Below are 23,483 nucleotides of genomic sequence, written 5' to 3' on the forward strand. Positions count from 1 at the left end.
TATTTCCCTTACAATGTGGCTCATTCCTGTGAACTTGTTATCCATGTATACAGTACCATAAGTGAACTGTTCCACTGTTATTCTTTAATTTTCTCCCCTTTCCTACCTATTTACCTTAACTCCCACACTCCTAATTGTCTCTTTATGCTGGCAAAATACACATTCTAGACTTGACTCAAAACTTCAGTGACCCTTGGAGCAGGGATGGGGGGAATGAACAATAGCAATAGAACATTCTTTGAGTTGGAGTTTCAAGGGAGGAAGCTGGGCCCTGCCCTCTTTCCCACCGCCCGTTCCCCTCCCCGCAATGCTGGTTGGATAACTCACCCCTATGCAAAGGTTCATGCCTCATCACCTTAAAACATCCCCTGAATTACCATGTAGATAGAATAGAAAATTTTGGTTAATTTCTCCAGATTGCTTTTGCTGTGTATTATATACCAGATTTCCTGTGGCATTGCTCATGGCCATGTTTATTGTGGTGTTACACCATGCAATGTGCAGCAGGTTTTATGAAATTTGTCAGGAAGTGGTCATCTCTCTCTCCTAATTGCTCTAAGCAAAGCTATCTGCTGTTGAGATGCTCTGTGACATGTTCTTTCTAAGGCACATCTTTCCACTAGAGGCTAATTGCTGAGGGAAGTTTGTCTTGCAGTACTTTTAATTTCTCACATGCAGTTTTCTGAATCATATGTTTGATTTATCTCTTGTGCATTTCCCAGTAATTAAAAAAAAAAAATTAATCGCTGTAGGCATCGCTGGCTAGGTCAGCATTTATTGCCCATGCTTAATTGCCCTTCCTCAGAGGGCATTTAAGAGCTATGGGTCTGGAGTCACATGAAGGCCAGATTTCCTTCTCTTAAAAGACATTAATGAACCGGATGGGTTTTTACGATAATTGACAACAGCTTCATTCCAGATTTTTATTCCACCATCTGCCATGGTGGGATTTGAACCCAGGTCCCCAGAGCATTGCCCTGGGACTCTGGATTACTAGTCCAGTGACAATACCACTACGCTACTGCCTCCATAATGTTTTGAATAAGTCTCAAAAGTCTCAAACTTATTTTTAGCTGAGTAAAATGGCAAAGGTCCTGAGAAAGATGTGCTGGATAAAGTACAGATGGTTGATTTTCCCAATGGATGGTGGCCAGGTCTTGGCATAATAGAAAATTCAACAATTCCTAGGGCAAGCAGTTTCCCTTCCTGTTGTAAAGTATTGTTGTTTGCAATATTTTGATCTCTTATGGTTTCTGTAAAATTTGCTGGATAGAAAATGATCACGGCCTATCTACCTCACCTTCTACCATCCTGATAGTTGCAGGATAGAACCAAAAAATTGAGCTTTTGCCCAATCTTGGCAATCAGCCCTTATCACCTATCCTTGTATCAATAGGTGAGATAAACCCCTAGTGATGAAAAACTTTGGGAACCATCGGTTTTAAAAACATTAAAAGTGGAAGATTGTTACAGGCAAAGCAGAGGCAAGAAATCTGATTCAGTAATTGAGCATGTGTCAAGTTAGTGAAATCGAGCTATTTTTCTGCAAGCACAGGAACTGCTACACTAATTGATAGAGACTGGTTGCTATGTGCCCTCTTGTTCTTGATCCTTGCACTCGTAAAATGAGTATTTCCCCATTTGACACTGTCCAGACCCCTCATGATTTTGAATATCTCTATCAACCTTCCTCTCGGCCTTCGCTTCACCAAGGACAACAGTCCCAACTTCTCCAATCCATCTTCATAACTGAAGTTCCTCATCCCTGGAATCATTCTCCTGAATCTTTTCTGCATGCGCTCTAAATGCCTTCACATCTTTCCTAAAGCGTGGCGTCCAGAATTTGGACCCATGTTGAGCCAGAAAAAATACTAGAGGAGAGAATTTTTTTCCTCCACAGCGTTGTCAGGATCTGGAAATGTTGGTTGAAGCTACTTGAGGATGAGCAAATTACAGGGCTGCAGGCAAAAAGCAGGGATGTGGGACTAAGCACAACTGTTCTTCCAAGAGCCAGCATGGGGTGGGCTGAATGGCCTCATTCTGCGCTGTCTCTACGATTATAATGTAAGATGAGAGAAGAATCACGTATAAAATAACTCATTCAAGACAACATTTGCCTGGCTGCCATTCAAACAGACTGGTCTCATACTAGGATGAATCTGTGAGATAAACTTTGGAATTAGGAATTGTATAAAAGGAAAAATCTGGAGGATGCAGGAGTTGGTGTACCTCCAGTCAGTTTGTCTCTTACTTTTCCTATTGTTCCTATACATTTGATTTCCTTCCTTTGTTCTTTCCAGCTCAGCCTCTTTACTTGCACTCCATTTCTTGGCTCACATTGTTGGCATTGTCAGTTACCAGCTGCAGCATTCAGGGCTGCTTCTGTTCCCTGTCTCTGTTCAGCAGCAGAGTCAGGAATATCTTGAAGCTCATGCAAAAGAGCTCTGTTTTAATAAGACCACAATGTTAATAGAACCTCTCCCTTGTACTGTGGACTTACTGCACCTACCAAAAGGTATGCCCTTCCATTCTATTCTGTGGACAGAGCTATGCTGAATCTTGTCACCAACAACTGGTGCTGGTTTCGAGCCAATCTGGGTATGGACTTGGCTGCAGAATGTTTCTATTATTCATTCATGGGGTGTGGGCATTGCTGGCTAAGCCAGCATTTATTGCCCATCCCTAATTGCCTCTGAGAAGGTCGTGGTGAGCTGCCTTCTTGAACCGCTGCAGTCCATGTGGTGTAGGTACACCCACAGTCCCAACTGTGGGGTAACAGTAAGGGAGGGTCTCCAGGATTTTGACCCAGTCACAGTGAAGGAACAACGATATATTTCCAATTCAGGATGGTGAGCGGCTTGGAGGGGAACTTCTAGGTAGTGATGTACCCATGTGTCTGCTGCCCTTGTCCTTCTAGATGGTAGTGGTCATGGGTTTGGAAGGTGCTGTCTAAGAAACCTTGGTGAGCTCTTGCAATGCATCTTGTAGATGGTATACACTGCTGGCACTGTGTGTGGAGGGAGTGAATATTTGTGGATGTGGTGTCAATCAAGATGGCCGCTTTGTCCTGGATGGTGTCAAGCTTCTTGGGTGTTATGAGCTGCACTCATCCAGGCAAGTGGAGAGTATTCCATCACACTCCTTGTGCCTTGTAGATGGTGGGCAGACTTTGGGGAGTTAGGAGGTGAGTTACTCGCCACAGGATCCCTAGCGTCTGACCTGCTCACTTGGCTAGTCCAGTTAAGTTTCTGATCAATGGTAACCCTCAGGATGTTGATGGTGGGGGATTCAGCAATAGTAATGCCATTGAATGTCAAGGGGCAATGGTTACATTCTCTCTTATTGCAGATGGTCATTACCTGGCATTTGTGTGGCATGAATGTTACTTGCCACTAGTCAGCCCAAGCTTGGATATTGTCCAGGTCTTGCTGCTTTTGTCAAAGACTGCTTCAGTATCTGAGGAGGCACGAATGGTGCTGAACATTGTGCAATCATCAGCGGACACTTCTGACCTTGTGGTAGGATGAAGGTCATTGATGAAGCAGCAGAAGATTATTGGGTCTAGGACATTACCCTGAGGAACCCCTGCTGTGATGTCCTGGAACTGAGATGATTGTCCTCCAACAGCCATAACCATCTCCCTTTGTGCTAGGTATGACTCCAGCCAGTGGAGAGTTTTGCCCCTGATTCCCATTGACTCCAGTTTTTCTAGGGCTCCTTAATGCCACACTCGGCCAAATGTGACCTTGATGTCAAGAGCAGTCACTCTCACCTCACCACGAGAGTTCAGCTCTTTTGTCCATGTTTGAACCAAGGCTGTAAAGAGGTCAGAAGTTCAGTGATCCTGGCAGAACCCAAACTGAGGATCAGTGAGCAGGTAATTGCTAAGCAAGTGATGACCCCTTCCATCGCTTTAGATCTGATCCGTCAGTTATGGAATTGCAGCTCTGTCTATCGCTTGCTGCTTATGCTGTTTGACATGCAACTAGTCCTGTGTAGTAGCTTCATCAGGTTGACACCTCATTTTTAGGTATGCCTGTTCCAGCTCCTGGCATGCCCTGCTACACTCTTCATTGAACCAGGGTTGATCCCCTGGCTTAATGGTAATGTAGAGTTGGAGATATTTTGGGCCATGAGGTTACAGATTGTGTTCAAGTACAATTCTGCTGCTGTTGATGGCCCACCACCTCATGGATGCCCAGTCTTGAGCTGCTAGATCTGTTCGAAACCTATCCCATTTAGTACGGGTGTAGTGCCACACAACATGATGGAGAGTATCCTCAATGTGAAGGCGGGACTTCGTCTCCACAAGGACTGTGCAGTGGTCATTCCTACCGATACTGTCATGGACAGAAGTATCTGCGGCAGGCAGGTTGGTGAGGATGAGGTGAAGTATGATTTTCGTGCTTGTTTGTTCACTCCCCACTTGTCGCAGACCCAATCTAGCAGCTATGTCATTAAGGATTGGGCCAGCTCAGTCTGAATTGATGTTACCAAGCCACTCTTGGTGATGAACATTAAAATCCCCCACCCAGAGTACATTCTGCACACTTGCCACCCTCGGTGCTCCCTCCAACCTAGAGTACTGATTCATCAGCTGAGGGGACGGGGGAGGTGGGTGGCGGTACGTGGTCATCAGCAGAAAGTTCCCTTGCCCATGTTTGACCTGATACCATGAGACTTCATTTGGTCCAGAGTCTATGTTGAGGACTCCCAGGGCAATTCCCTGCTGACTGTATACACTGTGCCGCTGCCACAGCTGGGTCTGTCTGCTGTTGAGACAGGACTCACCCAGAGATGGTGATTGTGGTGTCTGGGACATTATCTGTAAGGTATAATTCTGAGTGTGTGACTATGTCAGGTTGTTGCTTGACCAGTCTGAGACAGCTCTCCCAATTTTGGCACAAGCCCCCAGATGTTAGTAAGGAGGACTTTGCAGGGTCGACAGGGCTGAGATTGCCATAGTCGTTTCTGGTGCCTAGATCAAACCGTTTGGTTTCATTCCTATTTATTATCTTTCTAGCAGTTTGATACAACTGAGTGACCTGCTAGGCCATTTCAGAGGGCAGTTAAGAGTCAACCACATTGCTGTGGGTCTGGAGTAACATGTAGGCCAGACCAGGTAAGGATGGCAGATTTCCTTCCCTAAAGGGCATTAGCGAACCAGTTGGGTTTTTATGGTAATGGACAATGGTGTGATGGTCATCATTGGACTTTTACCAGATTTTTATTCAATTCAAATTCCAGAATCTCAGAATGTTACGGCGTAGAAGGAGGCTATGCAGTGTCTACACCGGCTATCCGAATGAGTATCATGACTTCGTGCCATTCTCCTGCCTTTTCCCCGTACCCTTGCACATTGTTTATATGTTCTATTCAAATAATGACTTAATGCCCACTTAAATGCCTCAATTGAACCTGCCCCCACCACACTTCCAGGCAGTGCATTCCAGCCTCGAACTAGTCGCTCTGTGAAAAGGTTTTTTTCTCACATCACATTTGCTTCTTTTGCAAATCACTTTAAATCCGTGCCCCCTCACTCTTGGTCCTTTTACAAGCGGGTATAGTTTCTCCCACTTTTTCCAGCCCCCTCATGATTTTGAACACCTCTATCAAATCTCCTCTTAGCCTTTTTCTCTCCAAGGAGAACAGTCCTGACCCCTCTAATCTATCTTCATAACTGAAATTTCTCTCCTTGGAACTGTTCTCGTAAACCTCTTCTGCACTTTCTCCAATGCTTTCACATCCTTCCTAGTATGGTGCCCAGAACTGTATACAATACTCCAGCTGAGGTTTAACTTGTGTCTTATTTAAACTCAGCATAATCTCCCTGCTCTTGTATGCTCTGTCCCTATTAATAAAGCCCAGGATACTGTATGCTTTGTTAAATGCGCTCTCCACCTATCCTGCCACCATCAATGATCTGTGCACATATACATCCAGGTCCCTTTGCTCCTGCACCCCCTCAAGAATTCTACTCTTTATTTTATATTATCTCTCCATGTTCTTCCGACCAAAATGCATCACCTCACACTTCTCTGCATTAAACTTCATCTGACACCTATCTGCCCACTCTATTAAGTTGCCTATATTCTTTTGAAGTTTTATGCTGTCCTCCTTACAGTTTGCAATGCTTTCAGGCTTCGTTTAATCTGCCAACTTTGGAATTGTCCCCTACACACCCAAAATCTAGATCATTAATGTATATCAGGAAAACCAAGGATCCCAATACCGACCCCTGGGGAACTCCACTACAAACATTCCTCCAGCACGAAATATATCCATTGACCATGACCCTCTGCCTCCTATTACTCAGCCAATTTTGTATCCATGTTGCTACTGTCCTTTTTATTCTGTGAGCTATAACTTTTCTCAAGTCTGTTGTGTGGCACTGTATCTTGCCTTTTGAAAGTCCATGTCCACCACATCAATAGTATTACCCTCGTCAATCCTTTCTACCTCTTCAAAAAACTCCAGTAAGTTAGTTAAACATGATTTCCCCTTTAGAAATCCATGCTGGCTCTTCCTAATCAACCCATATTTTTCCGTAAGATGACCAATTCTATCCCAAATAATTGTTTCTAGAAGCTTTCCTACCACCAAAGTTAAACTGACTGGCCTGCAATTGCTGGGCTTATCCTTACAATCCTTTTTGAACAAGAGTGTAATGTTTGCAATTCTCCAGCCCTCTGGCACGTCCCTTGAGTCTAGGGAAGACTGAAAGATTATGGCCAGTGCCCCTGCAATTTCCACTCTTTCTTCCTTCAAAATCCTTGTATGCATCTCGTCTGATCCCAGTGCCTTGTCAACTTTAAGTACCGACAGTTTATCCAACGCTTCCTCCTTATCAATTTCGAACCCTTCTAGTGACAGAGTTTCCTCCTCTGTCACCGTGACCTTGGTAGCATCAGTTTCCTTGGTAAAGACATGCAAAGCATTCATTTAATACGTTAGTCATGCCCCCTGCCCCCTGTGTAAATCCCCTTTTTGGTCCCTAATCAGCCCTACTCCTCCTTTTACCACCCTCTTACTATTTGTGTGCCGATAGGGGGATTCCCCTTTATGTTAGACATCCGTCCCACCAATTGGTGGTCCATAGACTACACTGAGCAATGTAATTGCACCCTTTTTGTTCCTTTGCCAAATTGATTCTGTCCTTGAATCTCTGCAACATCCCCTTTCTCCAGTACTGCAATGTTCTCCTTAACCAGTACTGCCAACCCTCCAACTTTTCTTCCTTTCCCATCTTTTCTAAATATCTTGTACCCAGGAATATTTAACACCCAGCCCTGCCCTTCCTTGAGCCAGGTCTCTGTTATCACCACAACATCATATATCCACATAGCAGTCTGCACCTGTAACTCCCCAATCTTATTTGCTATACTCTGCATTCACATACATGCACAGTAACCCTGATTTAGACTTCATGACTTTCTCCCTTACTCCAACTCCGTCTATCAACTTACTATTCTCTGTACTAGTGCTACCTGTCTCTCCCAGTGTTTTGTGCACCCTGGTATTCCTCTCTAATATTCTCTGCTGGCTCCTCCACTCCTACCATTTTAGTTTAAAGCCCTCCCAACAGCACTAACAAAGTGCCCTGCAAGGGACTTAATCCCAGCTCTGTTCATGAATGGGAATAATAAGACTGCGAGAATTCCGGAAGTGTCGAAAGTGTTGGAACTGATGGAGCAAAGAGCGCACTTCTGCTTTTATAGGTCTAGATTTGTTAATTCCACAAAGAATAGAATTTGTTGCCAAAAACAGAGCAAAATAACACGAGTCTTTCTCATTTGTTCTGGTTGGAGTTCTGTATATGTATATGTGCTGGAATTGTACCGTTGATTTTCATCAGTGAAATCGTGCTCTTAGCTTGTGAGCTGATAGGATGAGTGAGTGTAGTTCTGACTGATTTGGCCCTTATTTTGAAAAGTCCCAATGAATCTTTCAGGAAATTGTAACTTGAAAATCACAAGAACACCTTGTGAGTAAGCTAGTAATTGTGTTGACCCCCTGTTGTACTATAGTTATGTGTCTGGTATATGTGCAACATCTTTTTTCGTAGCATGGCTCCTTTCCACAGCATAGCTGAGAAACTCACTGTGGGGAGTGGGGTGAGTCATTACCATGCACTCTGTTGCTTTCTTAAGTGGATATTTCTTAGGAAGGCACATTGTCCAATGGTGCAAAATAAGGCTTAAATACTACAATTTTTTAAACAAAATTGGTAGTATACATTATAATAGAGTAGAGGAGACACAGGACTGGAGTAAGGTAACTAATTCTCCCCTGCAGTGGCTGACCTTTGTCTGCTGTACCTTACTACTGTCGCAGCTGGGTAATTTCCCTGGAGAGACTGAGTCTTATAGTTCCTCAATCAAAACTGAACCTTTTCCAGTTCTGATGAAGGATCATTGAACTAAAACATAAATTTTATTTTCCTCTCTACAGATGCTGCTAGACCTGCTGAGTACTTAAAGCGTGCTTTGATTTTTTTTCTCACATTTCCAGCACCTGCAGTGTTTTGCTTTTGCATTTGTGAACTTTTAATTGAATCTTATGTACTTGATGGACGTCCAACATGTTCTTTTTTCATTATTGAAGGAGACTGGCATTTTTTTTTAGGGTTCAATCTTGTATTGACTTTCTCTTTGTGATGTCTGTTTGTTACTCTGCTTCAGGATGCAAACTGTGTATTAAGATGGCGTGCCCTGAGCTGAGTTTCAAATGCCACACCTAGTCCATCATCATTGCCTTTTCCAACCTCTCTGCCCCTATCTCACCCCAGTGACGGGAAAACCCTCATCCCTGCCTTCGTCCAACTACAGATTGACTTTTCCAATGCTGATTTAACCTCAGTAGTATCAGCTTGTCTTATGCATCTACAACAATAACTTGGCTTTTAACAGTTTTTTAAAAACTCTCAAGGCACTTCACAAATAAGAACAGATAGGGAAATGGATGTCAAGTCATGGGCAGAAAAATTGGGAGCAGTCGCTAAAAGCTTAATCAAAATAATGGGTTTTGGATATATTCCTAAATTAGGAGGGAGAAATGTAGTGGTGGAGGGAGAGAGAGAGAGTTGGGTCTCAGCGCAGCCTCCCATACACCCTTTGAGTGTGGAGTGCGTAAGGATGGTCGACACCTTTAAGTCAGCCATGGCCCAGTTTGGTGTCAGCCATCGATCTGTTTCAGCGCCCTCACTTCTGACCAAGAACTAGAGCTACAGACCAAGAACTTGAAAGTGGGATCAGACTAGATAGCTCTGGAACTAGATAGCTCTAGACTAGAAGAGCAGGGGAGTTGACCTGGTGTCCTGGCCAGTATTTATCCCTTAATCAACATCACTAAAACAAATTTTTTGCTCATTTTTTCATTAATGTTTGTGAGACCTTGGGTGCAAATTAGCTGGAATATATATTACAATAGGGACTACTCTTAATTAGTTGTAAAGCACTTGGAGAAGTCCCGAGGTGCATTATAAATGCAAATTTGTTTGTTCTTAGAGAAATTATGTATGTAAAGGCTGAAGGTACATTGCCCCAAAGAATCTATGTTAGATATATCATATGCTTTGTACACTCTTCTCATGCTGTGGCTTGGCTATTACTTTTAACGTTAATACAGTTTGCTGAAATTGTCCATGGATGGTATCATGGGACTCTAGTAACATTTTGTGAAGATAAGTATTTTAAAAACTTTTTCAAAGGAAGCTCTCAAAAGTGTATGGTGTTGCACAATGGGCTCTGAACCTTTTACATGGTATATGTAAAAGCAGGTTCTACAATTTTGCATTGCTTGACTACATGTATTTTTATCCCAGTCCCTTACTCACTCCATGTTAATACATAGAATAAATACATAGCATTATATTGAATATACAGCACCAAACAGACCATGCTGGTGTTTATGCTCCACTTGAGCCTCCTCCCACCCTTAGAAGCTATTATTAAAGACATTATAGCGGGGCACTTAGAAAAATTCAAGGCAATTGGGCAGAGTCAACATGGTTTGATGAAAGGGAAATAATGTTTTATTAATTTACTGGAGTTCTTTGAAAAAGTAACATTTGCTGTGGATAAAGGGGAACTGGTGGATGCACTGTACTTAGATTTCCAGAACGCGTTTGATAAGGTGCCACATCAAAGGTTATTGCGGAAAATAAAAGCTTATGGTGTGGGGGTAGCATATTGGCATGGTTAGAAGATTGTCCAGCTAACAGGAAAAAGAGTAGGCATAAATGGGTAATTTTCTGGTTGGCAAGATGTAACAAGTGGTGTGCCACAGGGATCAGTGCTGGGACCTCAACTTTTTACAATTTATGTAAACAACTTGGATGAAGGGACCAAAGGTATGGTTGCTAAATTTGCTGATATCACAAAGATAGGTAAGAAAGTAAGTTGTTAAGGAGACTACAAAAGGATATAGATAGGTTAATTAAATGGGCAAATACCTGGCAAATGGGGTATAATGTGGGAAAATGTGAAATTGGCAGGAAGAATTTTTTTAAAAAAAAGCATATTTAAATGGTGAGAAATTGCAGAGCTCTGAGATTCAGACGGATCAGGGTGTCCTAGTGCATGAATTGCAAAAGGTTAGTATGCAGGTACAGCAAGTCATTAGGAAAGCTATCATTTATCATTTAATGAATGTTATCATTTATTGCGAGGGGAATTGAATACAAAAGTAGAGAGGTTCTGCTTCAGTTATACAGGGTATTGGTGAGACCACATCTGGAGCACAGTATTGGTCACATTATTTAAAGAAAGATGTAACTGTGTTGGAAGCAGTTCAGAGAAGGTTTACTAGACTAGTGCCTGGAATGAGTGTGTTGTCTTATGAGGAAAGGTTGGACAGGCTAGGCTTGTATCTGCTGGAGTTTAGAAGAGTAAAAAGTGACTTGATTGATTGAAGCATATAAGATCCTGAAGGGCCTTGACAGTATGGATATGGAAAGGATGTTTCCTCCTGTGAGTGAATCTAGAACTAGGGTGCACTGTTTAAAAATAAGGGGCCACCCACTGAAGACAGAGCTGAGGAGAAACCTTTTCTGAGGGCCGTGAGTCTTTGGAACTCTCCTCCTGAAAAGGTGGCAGAAGTAGAGCCTTTGAATATTTTTAAGGCAGAGGTAGATAGATCCTTGATAAGCAAGGGGGTACAAGGTTATCGGAGGTAGGCAGGAATGTGGAATTGAGGTTACAATCAGATCAGCCATGATCTTATTGAATGGTGGAGCAGGCTCAAGAGACCGAGTGGCTTACTAATTCGTATGTTCATATGTTCATATGTTCCTATGTTCATTTGTTCTGTAACTCTGTCAGCATAACCCTCAATGTCCTTCCCCCTCGAATGCTTATCTAGCCTCCCCTTAAATGCACATGCACTATTTGCCTCAACCATTCTCTGATTCTACATGCCCTCCACTCTCTGGAGTTTCTTCTGAATTCACTGTTTTTTATTTCAGTGATAATCCTATGTTAAAATCGGGGGGCAGGGATGATAGGGTTGGGTAGGACAGTCTGTTCTCTGGTTGATTTTTTAAAAATTTGTTCATGGGATGTGGGCATCACTGGCTGGCCCAGCATTTATTGCCCATCCCTAATTGCCCTTGAGGACTGAATGACTTGCTAGGCCATTTCAGAGGGCATTTAAGAGTCAACCACACTATTGTGGGTCTGAAGTTACATGTAGGCCAGACCAGGTAAGGATGGCAGATTTCCTTCCCTGAAGGACATAAGTGAACCAGATGGGTTTTTACGACAATGTTTTCATGGTCATCATTAGACTTCTATTGAATTCATTGAATTTTTTCATTGAATTCAAATTTCACCATCTGCTATGGTGGGATTCAAACCTAGGTCCCCAGAGAATTACCCTGGGTATCTGGAGTATTAGCCCAGTGATAATACCACTACGCCACCGCCTCCCCTGTGCAATTGTTTAGTTGGTATAGACCAGGAGAACACTGTCCTAGCATCCAGCTCAATAAAGACTCCTGGTGACGTGATTTGTTTTGAAATCCAATCGCTCAATTTCTCGCCAAATAATCTTGGTGCTCTTCATTACCACTTTAAGCTGAGTGCTGTTGAGGGCTAACTCTGAATGCCTGGGGTGGCTGATGACCCCCTGAGTATCCTTTTGTATATTACTCTCTCCTACCGGATTCAGAAAGTGAAAATGTGGAGGTGAGACTTTCAGTAAAAATGAAATAAAGAGCGTTTCCAAACCTCAGAATCCAAATAGGGACATAGGACTTAGGATCCTTCAGCCCTTCGAGTCTGTTCTGCCATTTGGTAAGATCATTTCTGACCTGGTGGTGGTGTCAACTCCACTCGCCTGTCTGCCCTCCCATAACCCTCAACTGTCTTGTCCATTAAACTGTTCCACACTGCTTCATATTCATTCTATAGCAGGAGAAATATTCCAAGTTTAATACTTGCATTTATTATTTCATTCCTCTTTTAATACCAGTCTATATTATTCCTTGAAATGTAATATAGTACTCGAGGCTGTCCATTGCATTAAACCTCTTTTTAGGCAAATTTATAATATGAAACTATCAAAATTTGCCACTTAATTGAAGATTTCATACAAAAAGCCTGCAAAGTATTCTCTGTGCTGGGAATGGAAAATTCACATTGGTGGAATAACTGGTGTTCTTGTGGTATTGCAGTTGAGTTGAGTGATATTACTAGGACAATTTAGATACAGTCTTGCGTCTTGAGAAAATGGAGTTGAGGTGTGGATGGGCCACAATCTCATTAAATGGTGGAGTAGGCTTAAGAGGCTGAATGGTCTATTCCTGTTCCTAAAATTGAGATATAAGCACGTGATTATATAGTACATTCAAGTTTTCTTTTTATCGATCCCCTTAATAAAACTCCCCTGAACTTTGTACCAATGATATGTATAGATACAGTGAGCCAGCTGTTTGTGTGCATGGGTTTTTATGGAGTAGAAAATTGAGGATTATTCTTCATATTTGAATTGTGGATATGTGTTGGTTTAATGCTGCCTGATTATTATTCCTTTTAGGCAAGAGGAGCAGCAGCCAAAACCCTTCCCTCTACATCCATGCTTGAAGAGCTTTGAGGATGAGGACCAATTTCTGCGCACGTGCTCACGGGTGCTGGTGCTTTGTCTCTTAAATACGAAAGATGTCGCTTCTCATAGCCTAAAGATTGTTCTTGCAGAAATATTGGCCATGAAAGGTATGTGCGAGTCCTTGGGAATTTGGGTTGCTTAGACAAGCTGTAACTGAGGAGTGCCTCAACCTGTCATTAGCATTAACCATTTAATTATCCCCATTAATAATTTAAAGTCTGAATAGAAAGTCCGCCATTCACGGCAAATAATTTGCCTAGATTAAAGGAGTGCCCTTCATTTGTAATAAGTGGGAAAACTTAAGCAAAAAAAAATCCTCGTTATGTTTGGATATTTAACCTGCAGTGAAATCTGACTGAAATTTTGAAGGAGTTCTTACCTTTGTAAATTCAACTGAGCCATCTTGCTGGTAATGGCTCCATTTGGATTGCTTATGAGGAGAAGCCAACAATGGATTTTTTTTGTTGTTGCTGGCATTGCTCATCCCTAGTTACCCTTGAGATACAATTGAATGACTTACTAGGCCATTGTAGAGGGCAGTTAAGAGTGACATATTGGAATTGATTCCCTAAAGGACATTAGTGACAACCAGATAAGTTTTTACAACAATCTGGTACTTTCATAGTTATCATTTCTGATGCTAGCTGTTTCTCATTCCATATTTATGTGTGCTGTGGTGGGTTTTGAACTCGTGCATCCAGACCATTAAGCCAGGCCTGTGGGTCGCTAATCCGGTAACATATCCATTGTTACCATATCCCTAAAGTTTTGCTTTGGTTGAGACCAGGCTGCTACTTCCATGATATACATGAGAGAGAGAGCAATATGATCTCCCTGTCCTCTCATCATAGCTAGTTCAAATGACTAACAACAGTAGCCCCTGTTATGTTTCTCTCTTAATTTTCTGTATTTTTTTTTAAGTGCACAGTACTACATATTGCTGTGGCCTCTTGTTTCTTTGGTCCAACTCAGCTGGTTTCCCGATTAAATTTTGCTTATGTGGACATTCACTTCTCAATCCTAAATCAGCTCCTCACTTCACTCCTGTGAAGATAGTAATCACCTTCACTGCTGTGAAAGTAGTAATCACCTTGGCCTCGCCTCTCCTGCACTGCGAAACTTGATTCTAAATGTTATTTTTGTTCTATTCACTTGCAAAGGGATGAGTGTTTGCAAATGGAAGTGAACTAAAAATAGTAGCAGCTCAACTGCCTCGAATGCAGCTGCACAAACCTACTAGACAAATTGTTATTTAAATTGTTTAAACAGTGAGTGCTATTTTATAATTAAGCATTTTTTTCCCTTGGTGTTTCATTTGGGAATTTGGTATGAATTTGTCCTTTTGAATTTATCCTTCAAGCTTGTCGCAGACTGAATTGTGGACAATATACTTAAATATAGAATGTTGCTTAGTTTGATGATGTAACCACTTTCAGAAGTAGCACTCCAGACTCCAGACTGTGAGCGAAAGGACTGGAGATTGACTAATGTTGCTTAATGTGAAATTGAGTGGAATAAATCAACTTTATCATCCTAGCACCCTTGCTTTTTGACTTTGATCCACGTTAGAGTGTCTGGATCTAAAACACAAAATGCTGGAAAATCTCAGCAGGTCTGACAACATCTATGGGGAGAGAAAAAAACAAAGTTAACATTTCGAGTCCTTATGACCTTGGGTCATAATTCATAAGTGGATTTTTTTTTCTCTCCACAGATTCTGTCAGACCTGAGTTTTTCCAGCATTTTCTGTTTTTATTTCAGATTTCCAGCATCTGCAGTATTTTGCTTTTACTCTAACATGGATTTCTGCTAATGATTGTCTCTGATTTCTGCTATGCTCCTTCCTACATATTCTGCAGCTGTGAACTTGTCAGTGTCACATGTAAATACAGTGTCCGAATGAAGTTCATGGTCTCTGAAACTTATACTAAGAAAAGAAAAATGAGTGAAGCTGCCAGTCCAGTGGAACAGAATGTCTTATGTTTTTTTTCTCCCAGTCGTGATTTAAGTACATAATGTTCTCACTTTCCTCATGAAACATTTTGACATCTGAGGCCTTGGGCTGTGGGTATAATATAAACCTGTCAAAATGCACTCTGGTTTAATTGATTTGCATCTTTTATGGATTTTCACCCTTTCTAGGTTGGAGCATGGAAATACTGGTATGTAAGAGGAGATGGAACCACGCACCTGTCAGCAATGACAACATTTGAACAAATAGGCAGTTGTTTATCTAATGTAGCAGGACCAGGATCACAATCCGTTTTAGTTGTGCAAACACTGATGCCCTGTGCAAGCTGGGCCCAATGCAAGTGATGTCAGCCCACCCGGCCTTGCTCCAGAAAAGTTTCTCCTGTGCCTCCGGTTTCCACAAAATACTGCAGACCTGTGCCAGCCAGGCCTTTTCCATCTTCAGTCTCAGCTGTGGCCCAGTTGGTAGCATTCTCACCTCTGATTCAGAAATTTAAGTCCCACTCCAGAGACTTGATCACAAAAATCAAGGCTGACACTGCACTGCAGCACTGAGGGAATGCTGCACTGTTGGAGGTGCTGTCTTTCAGATGAGATATTATACTGAGACCCTGTCTGCCCCCTTGAATGGATGTAAAAGATCCAATGGCACTGTTTTGAGGAATCATCCCTTGTGTTCTGGTCAATATTTAGCCCTCAACCAGCATCATAAAAACAGATAATCTAGTTATTATTGTATTGTTGTTTGTGGGAGCTTGTGGATGCACAGTGGCAGCAGTGTGTACCATCTACAAGATGTACTTCAACTCATCAAAGCTCCTATGACAGCACTATCCAAACCCGTGGCCACTACCACCTAGAAGGACAAAGGCAGCAGATGCCTGGAAACACCACCACCTGGAAGTTCCCCTCCAAATCACTCACCATCCTGACTTGGAAATATATCGCTGTTCCTTCACTGTCACTGGGTCAAAATCCTGGAACTCCCTTCCTAACAGCACTGTGGGTGTGACTACATCACATGGACTGCAGTGGTTTAAGAAGGTGGCTCACCATCACTTTCTCGAGGGCAATTAGGGATGGGCAACAAATACTGGCCTAGCCGTGATGCCCACATCCCATGAAAGAATAAAAAAAAGTGGATATTGGGTGAGGTACAGAATCAGGTGATTAATTTTTTCCCCCTTCCATCCATCCATCCATCCATCCCCCCCGCCAAAATTCCTCCATCGGCCTGAATTTTTGCAACTTTGAAAATAATCGTGAGGCAGGATCATTCCTGGGTCCTGGCCCTGTTCAATGTCATAGCACACCCATTGGCTTAATTTTTAATGGGAGGCAGCCAATTAGAAGCTGCCTCCCTGTTCCAGTTAGGGATGGTGGGTAGGTTCTGGAGGCTAAAATTGAATACAGCGTGGCCCACTGCAAAGGAGGCTGGCAGGCCTCACAGTGTGACCAGAGAGAATGCTGCTGAGGGCCAAGCAGCAGGACAGTAATGGAGGCTCCATCAGTATCAGGGGAGTGGCTGCCATGACAATCAGAGACATCCGTTTCCAGGATATCCTCACTCAATGGCAAGGCTGTGATCTGGGAATACAACAGCATTGCCATTTTCTGCTGGTAACCATTAAAGCCTCTCACTTTGAAGCTGTCTCCTCTTAGTTGCTGGGGTGAGGTGTGTAACTTGCTGGCAATTAGTTGACTTAGCAACCTTAATTGGCATCTTGCCACGGATGCCTGGGTTGCTGATATCGCACCCGGGCCACCCATGGGAAAAGCTGCCGGGGATGGGACCTCATCAGCAAACTGGCCCGACACCTATTTTCCAGAAAATACCTGTCGCTCTGCCTGCATGGGGCCTAGGAAAATCTAGCCCATAGCCTGCAGCACCCACTGTCTGCTCATCGCAGAAGAAAAATTGCTACCTGGTACTGGAAGTTTGTCAGTACTTGTGGAACTCATGCCTTTCTGAGAGAAAAATTGATAGAGAAGCAAATTTTCTTGTAGCCTTTAGTATTAGTTCATAACGACAAGTGTTTCTGATGATTGTCAACTTGAGTTCTGAATTTTGTCTGTTCTAAACTCATACCTGAACCTACTTTTGACAGTCCTGAAACCAATGGTGGAACTTCTGAGTGATCCAGACTACATTAATCGAATGCTGCTAACCCAGATGGAACACAGGGAGCAAGCGAATGAGCATCACAAGAAAGCCTACACTTATGCTCCTTCCTATGAGGAGTTCATCAAACTTATCAACAGCAGCTGTGATGTGGAGTTCTTAAAGCAGCTGAGGTAATAACAATCTATTCCTCTGTGCAGTAGCCATGTTTTTACAGGCAGTTTTTGGGAATTGTTGTGGTAACATTGTGATTATATACCATGTGTTCTCCCCACCCCCCCCACTTCTTTTAAAAATCTGTTTACGATCCACCACTTTGACCAAGCTTTAATCTCCTCCTTTGGCTCAGCATCTATTTTCTTGATTGTTTCTGTGAAGCACTTTGGGGCATTTTTCTATTTTAAAGATGCTATATCCAAGCAAGATGTTGTCACTGTTAAAACTAGAGCTAGAGACTATAAAGTAAAGTTTTCCATTCATTTACAGAAGTAATATCATTGCAACCTGGGCGGAATCGGTCAAACCAGTGCAAAAGATAGAGGTTTTAATGGGGCTTACCCGTAGAACTGGCTGCACTATGGGGCATAGTGGTATTGTCACTAGACTTGTAATCCAGAGGCTCAGGCTCTGGGGACATAAATTCAAATCCTACCACGCTGGTGGAATTCAAATTCTGTTAATAAATCTGGAATATAAAGCTGGCCTCAGTGGTGACCATGACAACTATCAGTGATAGGTTTTTACCACAACCTGGTTCAGTAATGTCCTTTTAGTGAAGGGAATCTGCCATCCTTGCCCAGTCTGGCCTACATGTGACTCCAGGCCAACAGCAATGTGGTTGACTCTTAACTGCCTTCTGAAATGGCCAAGTAAGCCACTTACTTCAAGGGCAGTTAAGTTTGGGCAACAAACTTTGTTGACCTTGCCAGCGACACCTACATCCCATGAAAGAATGCAAAAAACCACCCCCAAGTCGATGTTTCGAGATTCTGCTGTATGTACAGGCCTGGAAGGCTCTATAAATTCTGCTGCTTTTTCTTCAATTTGCAGGCACTGGTAGACACAAGTTAAGCTCCTTCACATCAAAGATGTTTAATTTACAAATTAACTGGCGAGTGTACACCACTGAGACTATTAAATTATCCATATAGTTTTCTTGATTATTTTTAAATCAGGTTATTTACAAGTGGAGAATTGGATACCCTTATTAGACATGCTGATGTTTGGTGATGTACACATTTTCAGTCGTATTAATAAACTCGCATCAGGTTACCACTCTTAAACACAACAAGGGATTATTTTAATAGAATGAAAAACAATGGTGTTCTATTACTGATCATGCTGTTTCATGGAAGATTTTGTTTGTGATTATGCAATTGAATTTTAGTAAAAACTTGAACTGCAACCTAACCAGCAGAATTTTGGGCGCAATTTTCTGATCGTACCCAAAGCAGAAAGTCTGTCTCCTATGGTATTATCTTTGCAATTCTTTATTGTGAATTCTAAACCATGGTATGCTACTGGAAGTTGCAGGCTATATGTTTCCCCATGAAGGAGAGTCAAAATCAATACATAAACCATTTTAAGTTGATGGGGCCCACCATCTAAGCGGCTAATGATAATGAAAGTACAGGTGAGGGATGTATCTCAACTTTGGGTTAAGTGGAGAGAGAGGCTAAAAGAGAAGAGAATTTATGAAAAAAAAATTCAGGCTTAAAAAAGCCACTGAAATATGAAGCAATCTAATTTTCAGTGTATTGAGGAATTTATGGTGGCTTCCAAAGAAAGTGTAATGGGATATGAAACTGGTCTGACTTCCTGGGCCGTTGAGCTACACACGAGCCGCGGTTGGTATGCAACTTTCACATGTGGTTGCTGAAACCTGAGGAGTGATCGAGGGAACAATGTGTGGTGTGCAAACTCCAACTAAAACCGATTTGAGTGATGGTGTCCAGCTAAGGGTTTTCTTTGCCTTTAAGATTTGTTCCTTCGGCCCTCTTTTTGACGGAACAAATGATGAGGAAAGGGAGCTGGAAATTGAATGTAACGATTTTGACAGATTGTCAAAGCCGATTGCTAATTCAGGTATTATTCAAATGGATTTCTGCCCCGATATATTCACATCAATTTATTTAGTCACCTGTATAGCAATATTACTGTTGGCCTACAGCCAAATTCTGTCTCCCTTGAGGAAAAAAACAGTAAAACTTGGAAATGAAGGGTGCCAGTAAAACTTGCTCAAACTGATCTTGCATACCTTAAAATGGAACTCCAGTGTTACTGGTGCCAATATTATTGATTTTTACCGGGACTTGAAAACTTTGAACTGCTTTTTCCTTCGGCCCTCCCATCCATTTCTCCTACCAAGTGAAGGGTTTTATTCAATGCAAACACTGGTGGATGTGGTTTGTTGCTGTTTACAGGATTGTTTTGAGAGAGAAGGATTTAATGATATTTGTAGTTTCAGACACTAGGAATAAATTTGTGAAGATGTAAATTAAAAATTTGTTTTCAATCCTTGCTTTATTTAGTGCAGAAAATAGGTGGCTTATTGGTGTGTATTGACCTGTGAAAAATCTGTGACAACTATGATGTCACTGAGCGATTTGTGAATTAGCTGAGGCAGTGTCTCGAATGTGAGCGTTTTGTAATCTGCCGTTCGCTGACATATGCTTTTATTCAGAATCTTGGGTGGTGTATGCTTACAAAGAAAGCACCATTGAGATTTGTTGTAAAATTCATAATACCTGTTTAAATTTTCCCATTGCTGTGGAACTCATCAATATGTACCATATATGATTGATTCCAAGTAATTTTTTAAAATCTCAATATATCTAAACCCTTACCTGGTCTGGCATAAAAATGGTTCTATTTGCAAACCTTAATGTGGCTTACTCTTACTGGCTTTCTGAAATAGCCTAATGAGTCAGTCAATTATACCAAACTTGCTACCTTCATAGGACAGCAGGCGATGCATAGAACCCTTTGCCGAGTCCATCAGGAAGGATCCGGGCATAAGAGGAGTGACGATCCCAGGCAGTGGAGGCACTCAGGTAAAAGCCTCCCTGTACATGGATGACGTCGCCGTCTTCTGCTCGGATCCGCTGTCGGTGCGCAGACTGATGCACATCTGCGACCAGTTCGAACTGGCCTCGGGAGCCAAGGTAAATCGTGGGAAGAGCGAGGCCATGTTCTTTGGGAACTGGGCTGACCGATCCTTTGTCCCCTTCACTGTCAGGGCTGACGGCCTGAAGGTGCTGGGGATATGGTTCGGAGGGACCAGGGCATGCGTTAGAAACTGGAAGGAGCGAGTGGCTATGGTGAAAAGGAAACTGGGCATGTGGGAGCGACGCTCCCTCTCCATTGCGGGTAAGAACCTGGTCATCAGGTGTGAGGTACTCTCGCTGTTGCTGTACGTGGCGCAGGTCTGGCCCATTCCACACTCCTGCGCGATGGCGATCACTCGAGCCATCTTCCGCTTTATCTGGAGGTCGAAAATGGATCGTGTCCGCAGGGACGCGATGTACAAGCCTCTAGATAAAGGGGGAAAAAACGTGCCCAACATCGCCCTCATACTGATGGCCACCTTTGTGTGCGGCTGCATCAAGCGGTGCGTAGACCCTCAGTACGCAAACACCAAGTGTCACTACGTGCTGAGGTTCTACCTGTCCCCGGTGTTGCGAAGGATGGGTCTGGCCACGCTGCCGCGGAACGCTCCAAGTAGTTGGACCGTGCCGTACCACCTGTCCCTCGTGGAAAAATTTATGCAGAAAAACACCTTTGACCACAAGTCCATCAGGCAGTGGTCAGCACGTAACGTCCTAGAGGCCCTGAGGGAAAAGGAGAGGGTGGACCCTGTGGGATGGTTCCCCGAGCAGACTGTCAAAGTCATTTGGCAGAATGCCTCATCGCCAGAACTCTCCAACAAGCACCAAGACGTAGCTTGGCTGGTGGTGAGAAAGGCCCTCCCCGTCAGATCCTTCCTACACGCCAGGAGGCTCACCCCCTCTGCACGTTGCCCTCGAGGTGGCTGTGGTGGGGAAGAGACCGTTGTTCACCTCCTTGTGGATTGTGCCTTTGCAAAGAAAGTCTGGAGAGAGATGCAGTGGTTGCTGTCGAGGTTCATCCCGAGCAGTTCTGTGACACAGGACTCTGTGCTCTACGGGCTGTTCCCAGGGACACACACCGAGACAAACATCAACTGCAGCTGGAGGATCATCAACTCGGTGAAAGACGCGCTTTGGTCTGCCCGAAACTTGTTGGTCTTCCAGCACAAAGAGTTGTCCCCGACCGATTGTTGCGGACTGGCACAATCCAAAGTCCAGGACTACGTGCTGAGGGACGCACTAAAGCTTGGGGCAGCTGCCGCAAAGGCGCACTGGGGAAGGGTCGCTCTCTAAGACCTTTCTACCACAGCGCACCGAGAGACTGGGAACTGTTTAGAGCCCCTCGGGCTGTACAGATCAAAATGAAAGGCTGTAAATGATTGTAATACTGTTTGTACTGATGCACCTGGTGATACATTTTGTAAAAGTTTAACCTGGATTGTACCCTTGTAATGTTGTTTTTGAAATGGTTTTGAATGTGATTGAAGATATTTTATGAATAAAGTATATTTTTACAAAAAAAAAGATCCCCAGAAAAAGAACTGGGTCTGCAGCAGATTCTAAGCTGAGAGAGCTGGGCTTAGCTGTGTAAGTATCAGGCCTTATCACACTGACCAGCAGTCTCCTAGAATCCAAATTAAAACAAAGCTGAAATTAAAGAAGCTTAAGAGTTTGTTGCAAGATGGCGTTTTTAGACAACAGGTTTTACTTGTCTGTGGTTTTAATGTGTGTCAGCTCATTTTTAATCCAGTAAGATGGAACATTGTGTTTGTGCATCCCCGAGTTTGGTAAAATGTTTGGATTGAAGGTGTGATATTTTGAGACTGATCCTTTTGTTGAACGCAGAGGGACATCCTTGTACTGTTTAGATGTATTCTAAATGATGCAGAGTTGAGGGCCTCTGATACATTGCTGTCACAAGCAATTTTTTTCAGGGTAGCTGTGGGGATTAGTCAATCAGTTGCAATTCACCTAAATTTTACATGCAGAAAGTCGTTGAGGATTTAAGACCATAAGACATAGGAGCACAAATTAGGCCATTCGGCCCATCGAGTCTGCTCTGCCGTTCAATCATGGCTGATAAGTTTCTCAACCCCATTCTCCCGCCTTCTCCCCGTGGCCTTTGATCCCCTTACCAATCAAGAACCTATCTATCTCGGTCTTAAATACACTCAATGACCTGGCCTCCACAGCCTTCTGTGGCAATGAATTCCATAGATTCACCACTCTCTGGCTAAAGAAGTTTCTCCTCATCTCTGTTCTAAAAGTTCTTCCCTTTACTCTGAGGCTGTGCCCTCGGGTCCTAGTCGCTCCTACTAATGGAAACGTTTTCCCCACGCCCACTCTATCCAGGCCTTTCAGTATTCTGTAAGTTTCAATCAGATCCCCCCTCATCCTTCTAAACTCCATCGAGTATAGACCCAGAGTCCTCAAACGTTCCTCATATGTTAAGCCTTTCATTCCTGGGATCATTCTCGTGAACCTCCTCTGGACCCTCTCCAGGACCAGAACATCCTTCCTGAGATACGGGGCCCAAAATTGCTCACAATATTCTAAATGTGGTCTGACCAGAGCCTTATAAAGCCTCAGCACCACATCCCTGCTTTTATATTCTAGTCCTCTTGAAATAAATGCCAATATTGCATTTGCCTTCCTAACTACTGACTCAACCTGCAAGTTAACCTTAAGAGAATCCTGGACTAGGACTCCCAAGTCCCTTTGCACTCCAGATTTCTGAATTCTCTCCCCATTTAGAAAATAGTCTTTGCCTTTATTCTTCTTACCAAAGTGCATGACCTCACACTTCCCCACGTTGTATTCCATCTGCCACTTCTTTGCCCATTCTCCTAAACTGTCTAAATCCTTCTGCAGCCTCCCCGCCTCCTCAATACTACCTGTTTCTCCACCTATCTTTGTATCATCTGCAAACCTAGCCAGCATGCCCTCAGTTCCTTCATCTAGATCATTAATGTATAAAGTGAAAAGTTATGGTCCCAACACTGACCCCTGCGGAACTCCACTAGTCACCCGCTGCCATCCTGAGAAGTACCCTCTTATCCCCACTCTCTGCCTCCTGCCAGACAGCCAATCTTCTATTGTTATTTGAATACATTCTGTGATTATCCAGTTGACCTAGTGTGGCCAAGATTTAACAAGCCTGAACGTTTTGATGTGTACAG

General features: G+C 43.1%; 1 protein-coding gene across 1 annotated transcript in view; it reads left to right on the plus strand.

Annotated features, from left to right (window-relative positions):
* The window catches only part of snx25 (sorting nexin 25), a 253,050-nt gene that overhangs the window by 111,277 nt on the left and 118,290 nt on the right, over nucleotides 1–23,483 (plus strand). The window contains exons 5-6 of the mRNA XM_078562219.1: nucleotides 13,036–13,211; nucleotides 17,184–17,370. Coding sequence (XP_078418345.1) covers nucleotides 13,036–13,211; nucleotides 17,184–17,370 — 363 coding nt within the window. The remainder of the gene's footprint in view (nucleotides 1–13,035; nucleotides 13,212–17,183; nucleotides 17,371–23,483) is intronic.

The sequence above is a fragment of the Cetorhinus maximus genome, chromosome 2 (assembly GCF_964194155.1).
Source record: "Cetorhinus maximus chromosome 2, sCetMax3.hap1.1, whole genome shotgun sequence".
NCBI classification, from domain to species: Eukaryota; Metazoa; Chordata; class Chondrichthyes; order Lamniformes; family Cetorhinidae; genus Cetorhinus; species Cetorhinus maximus.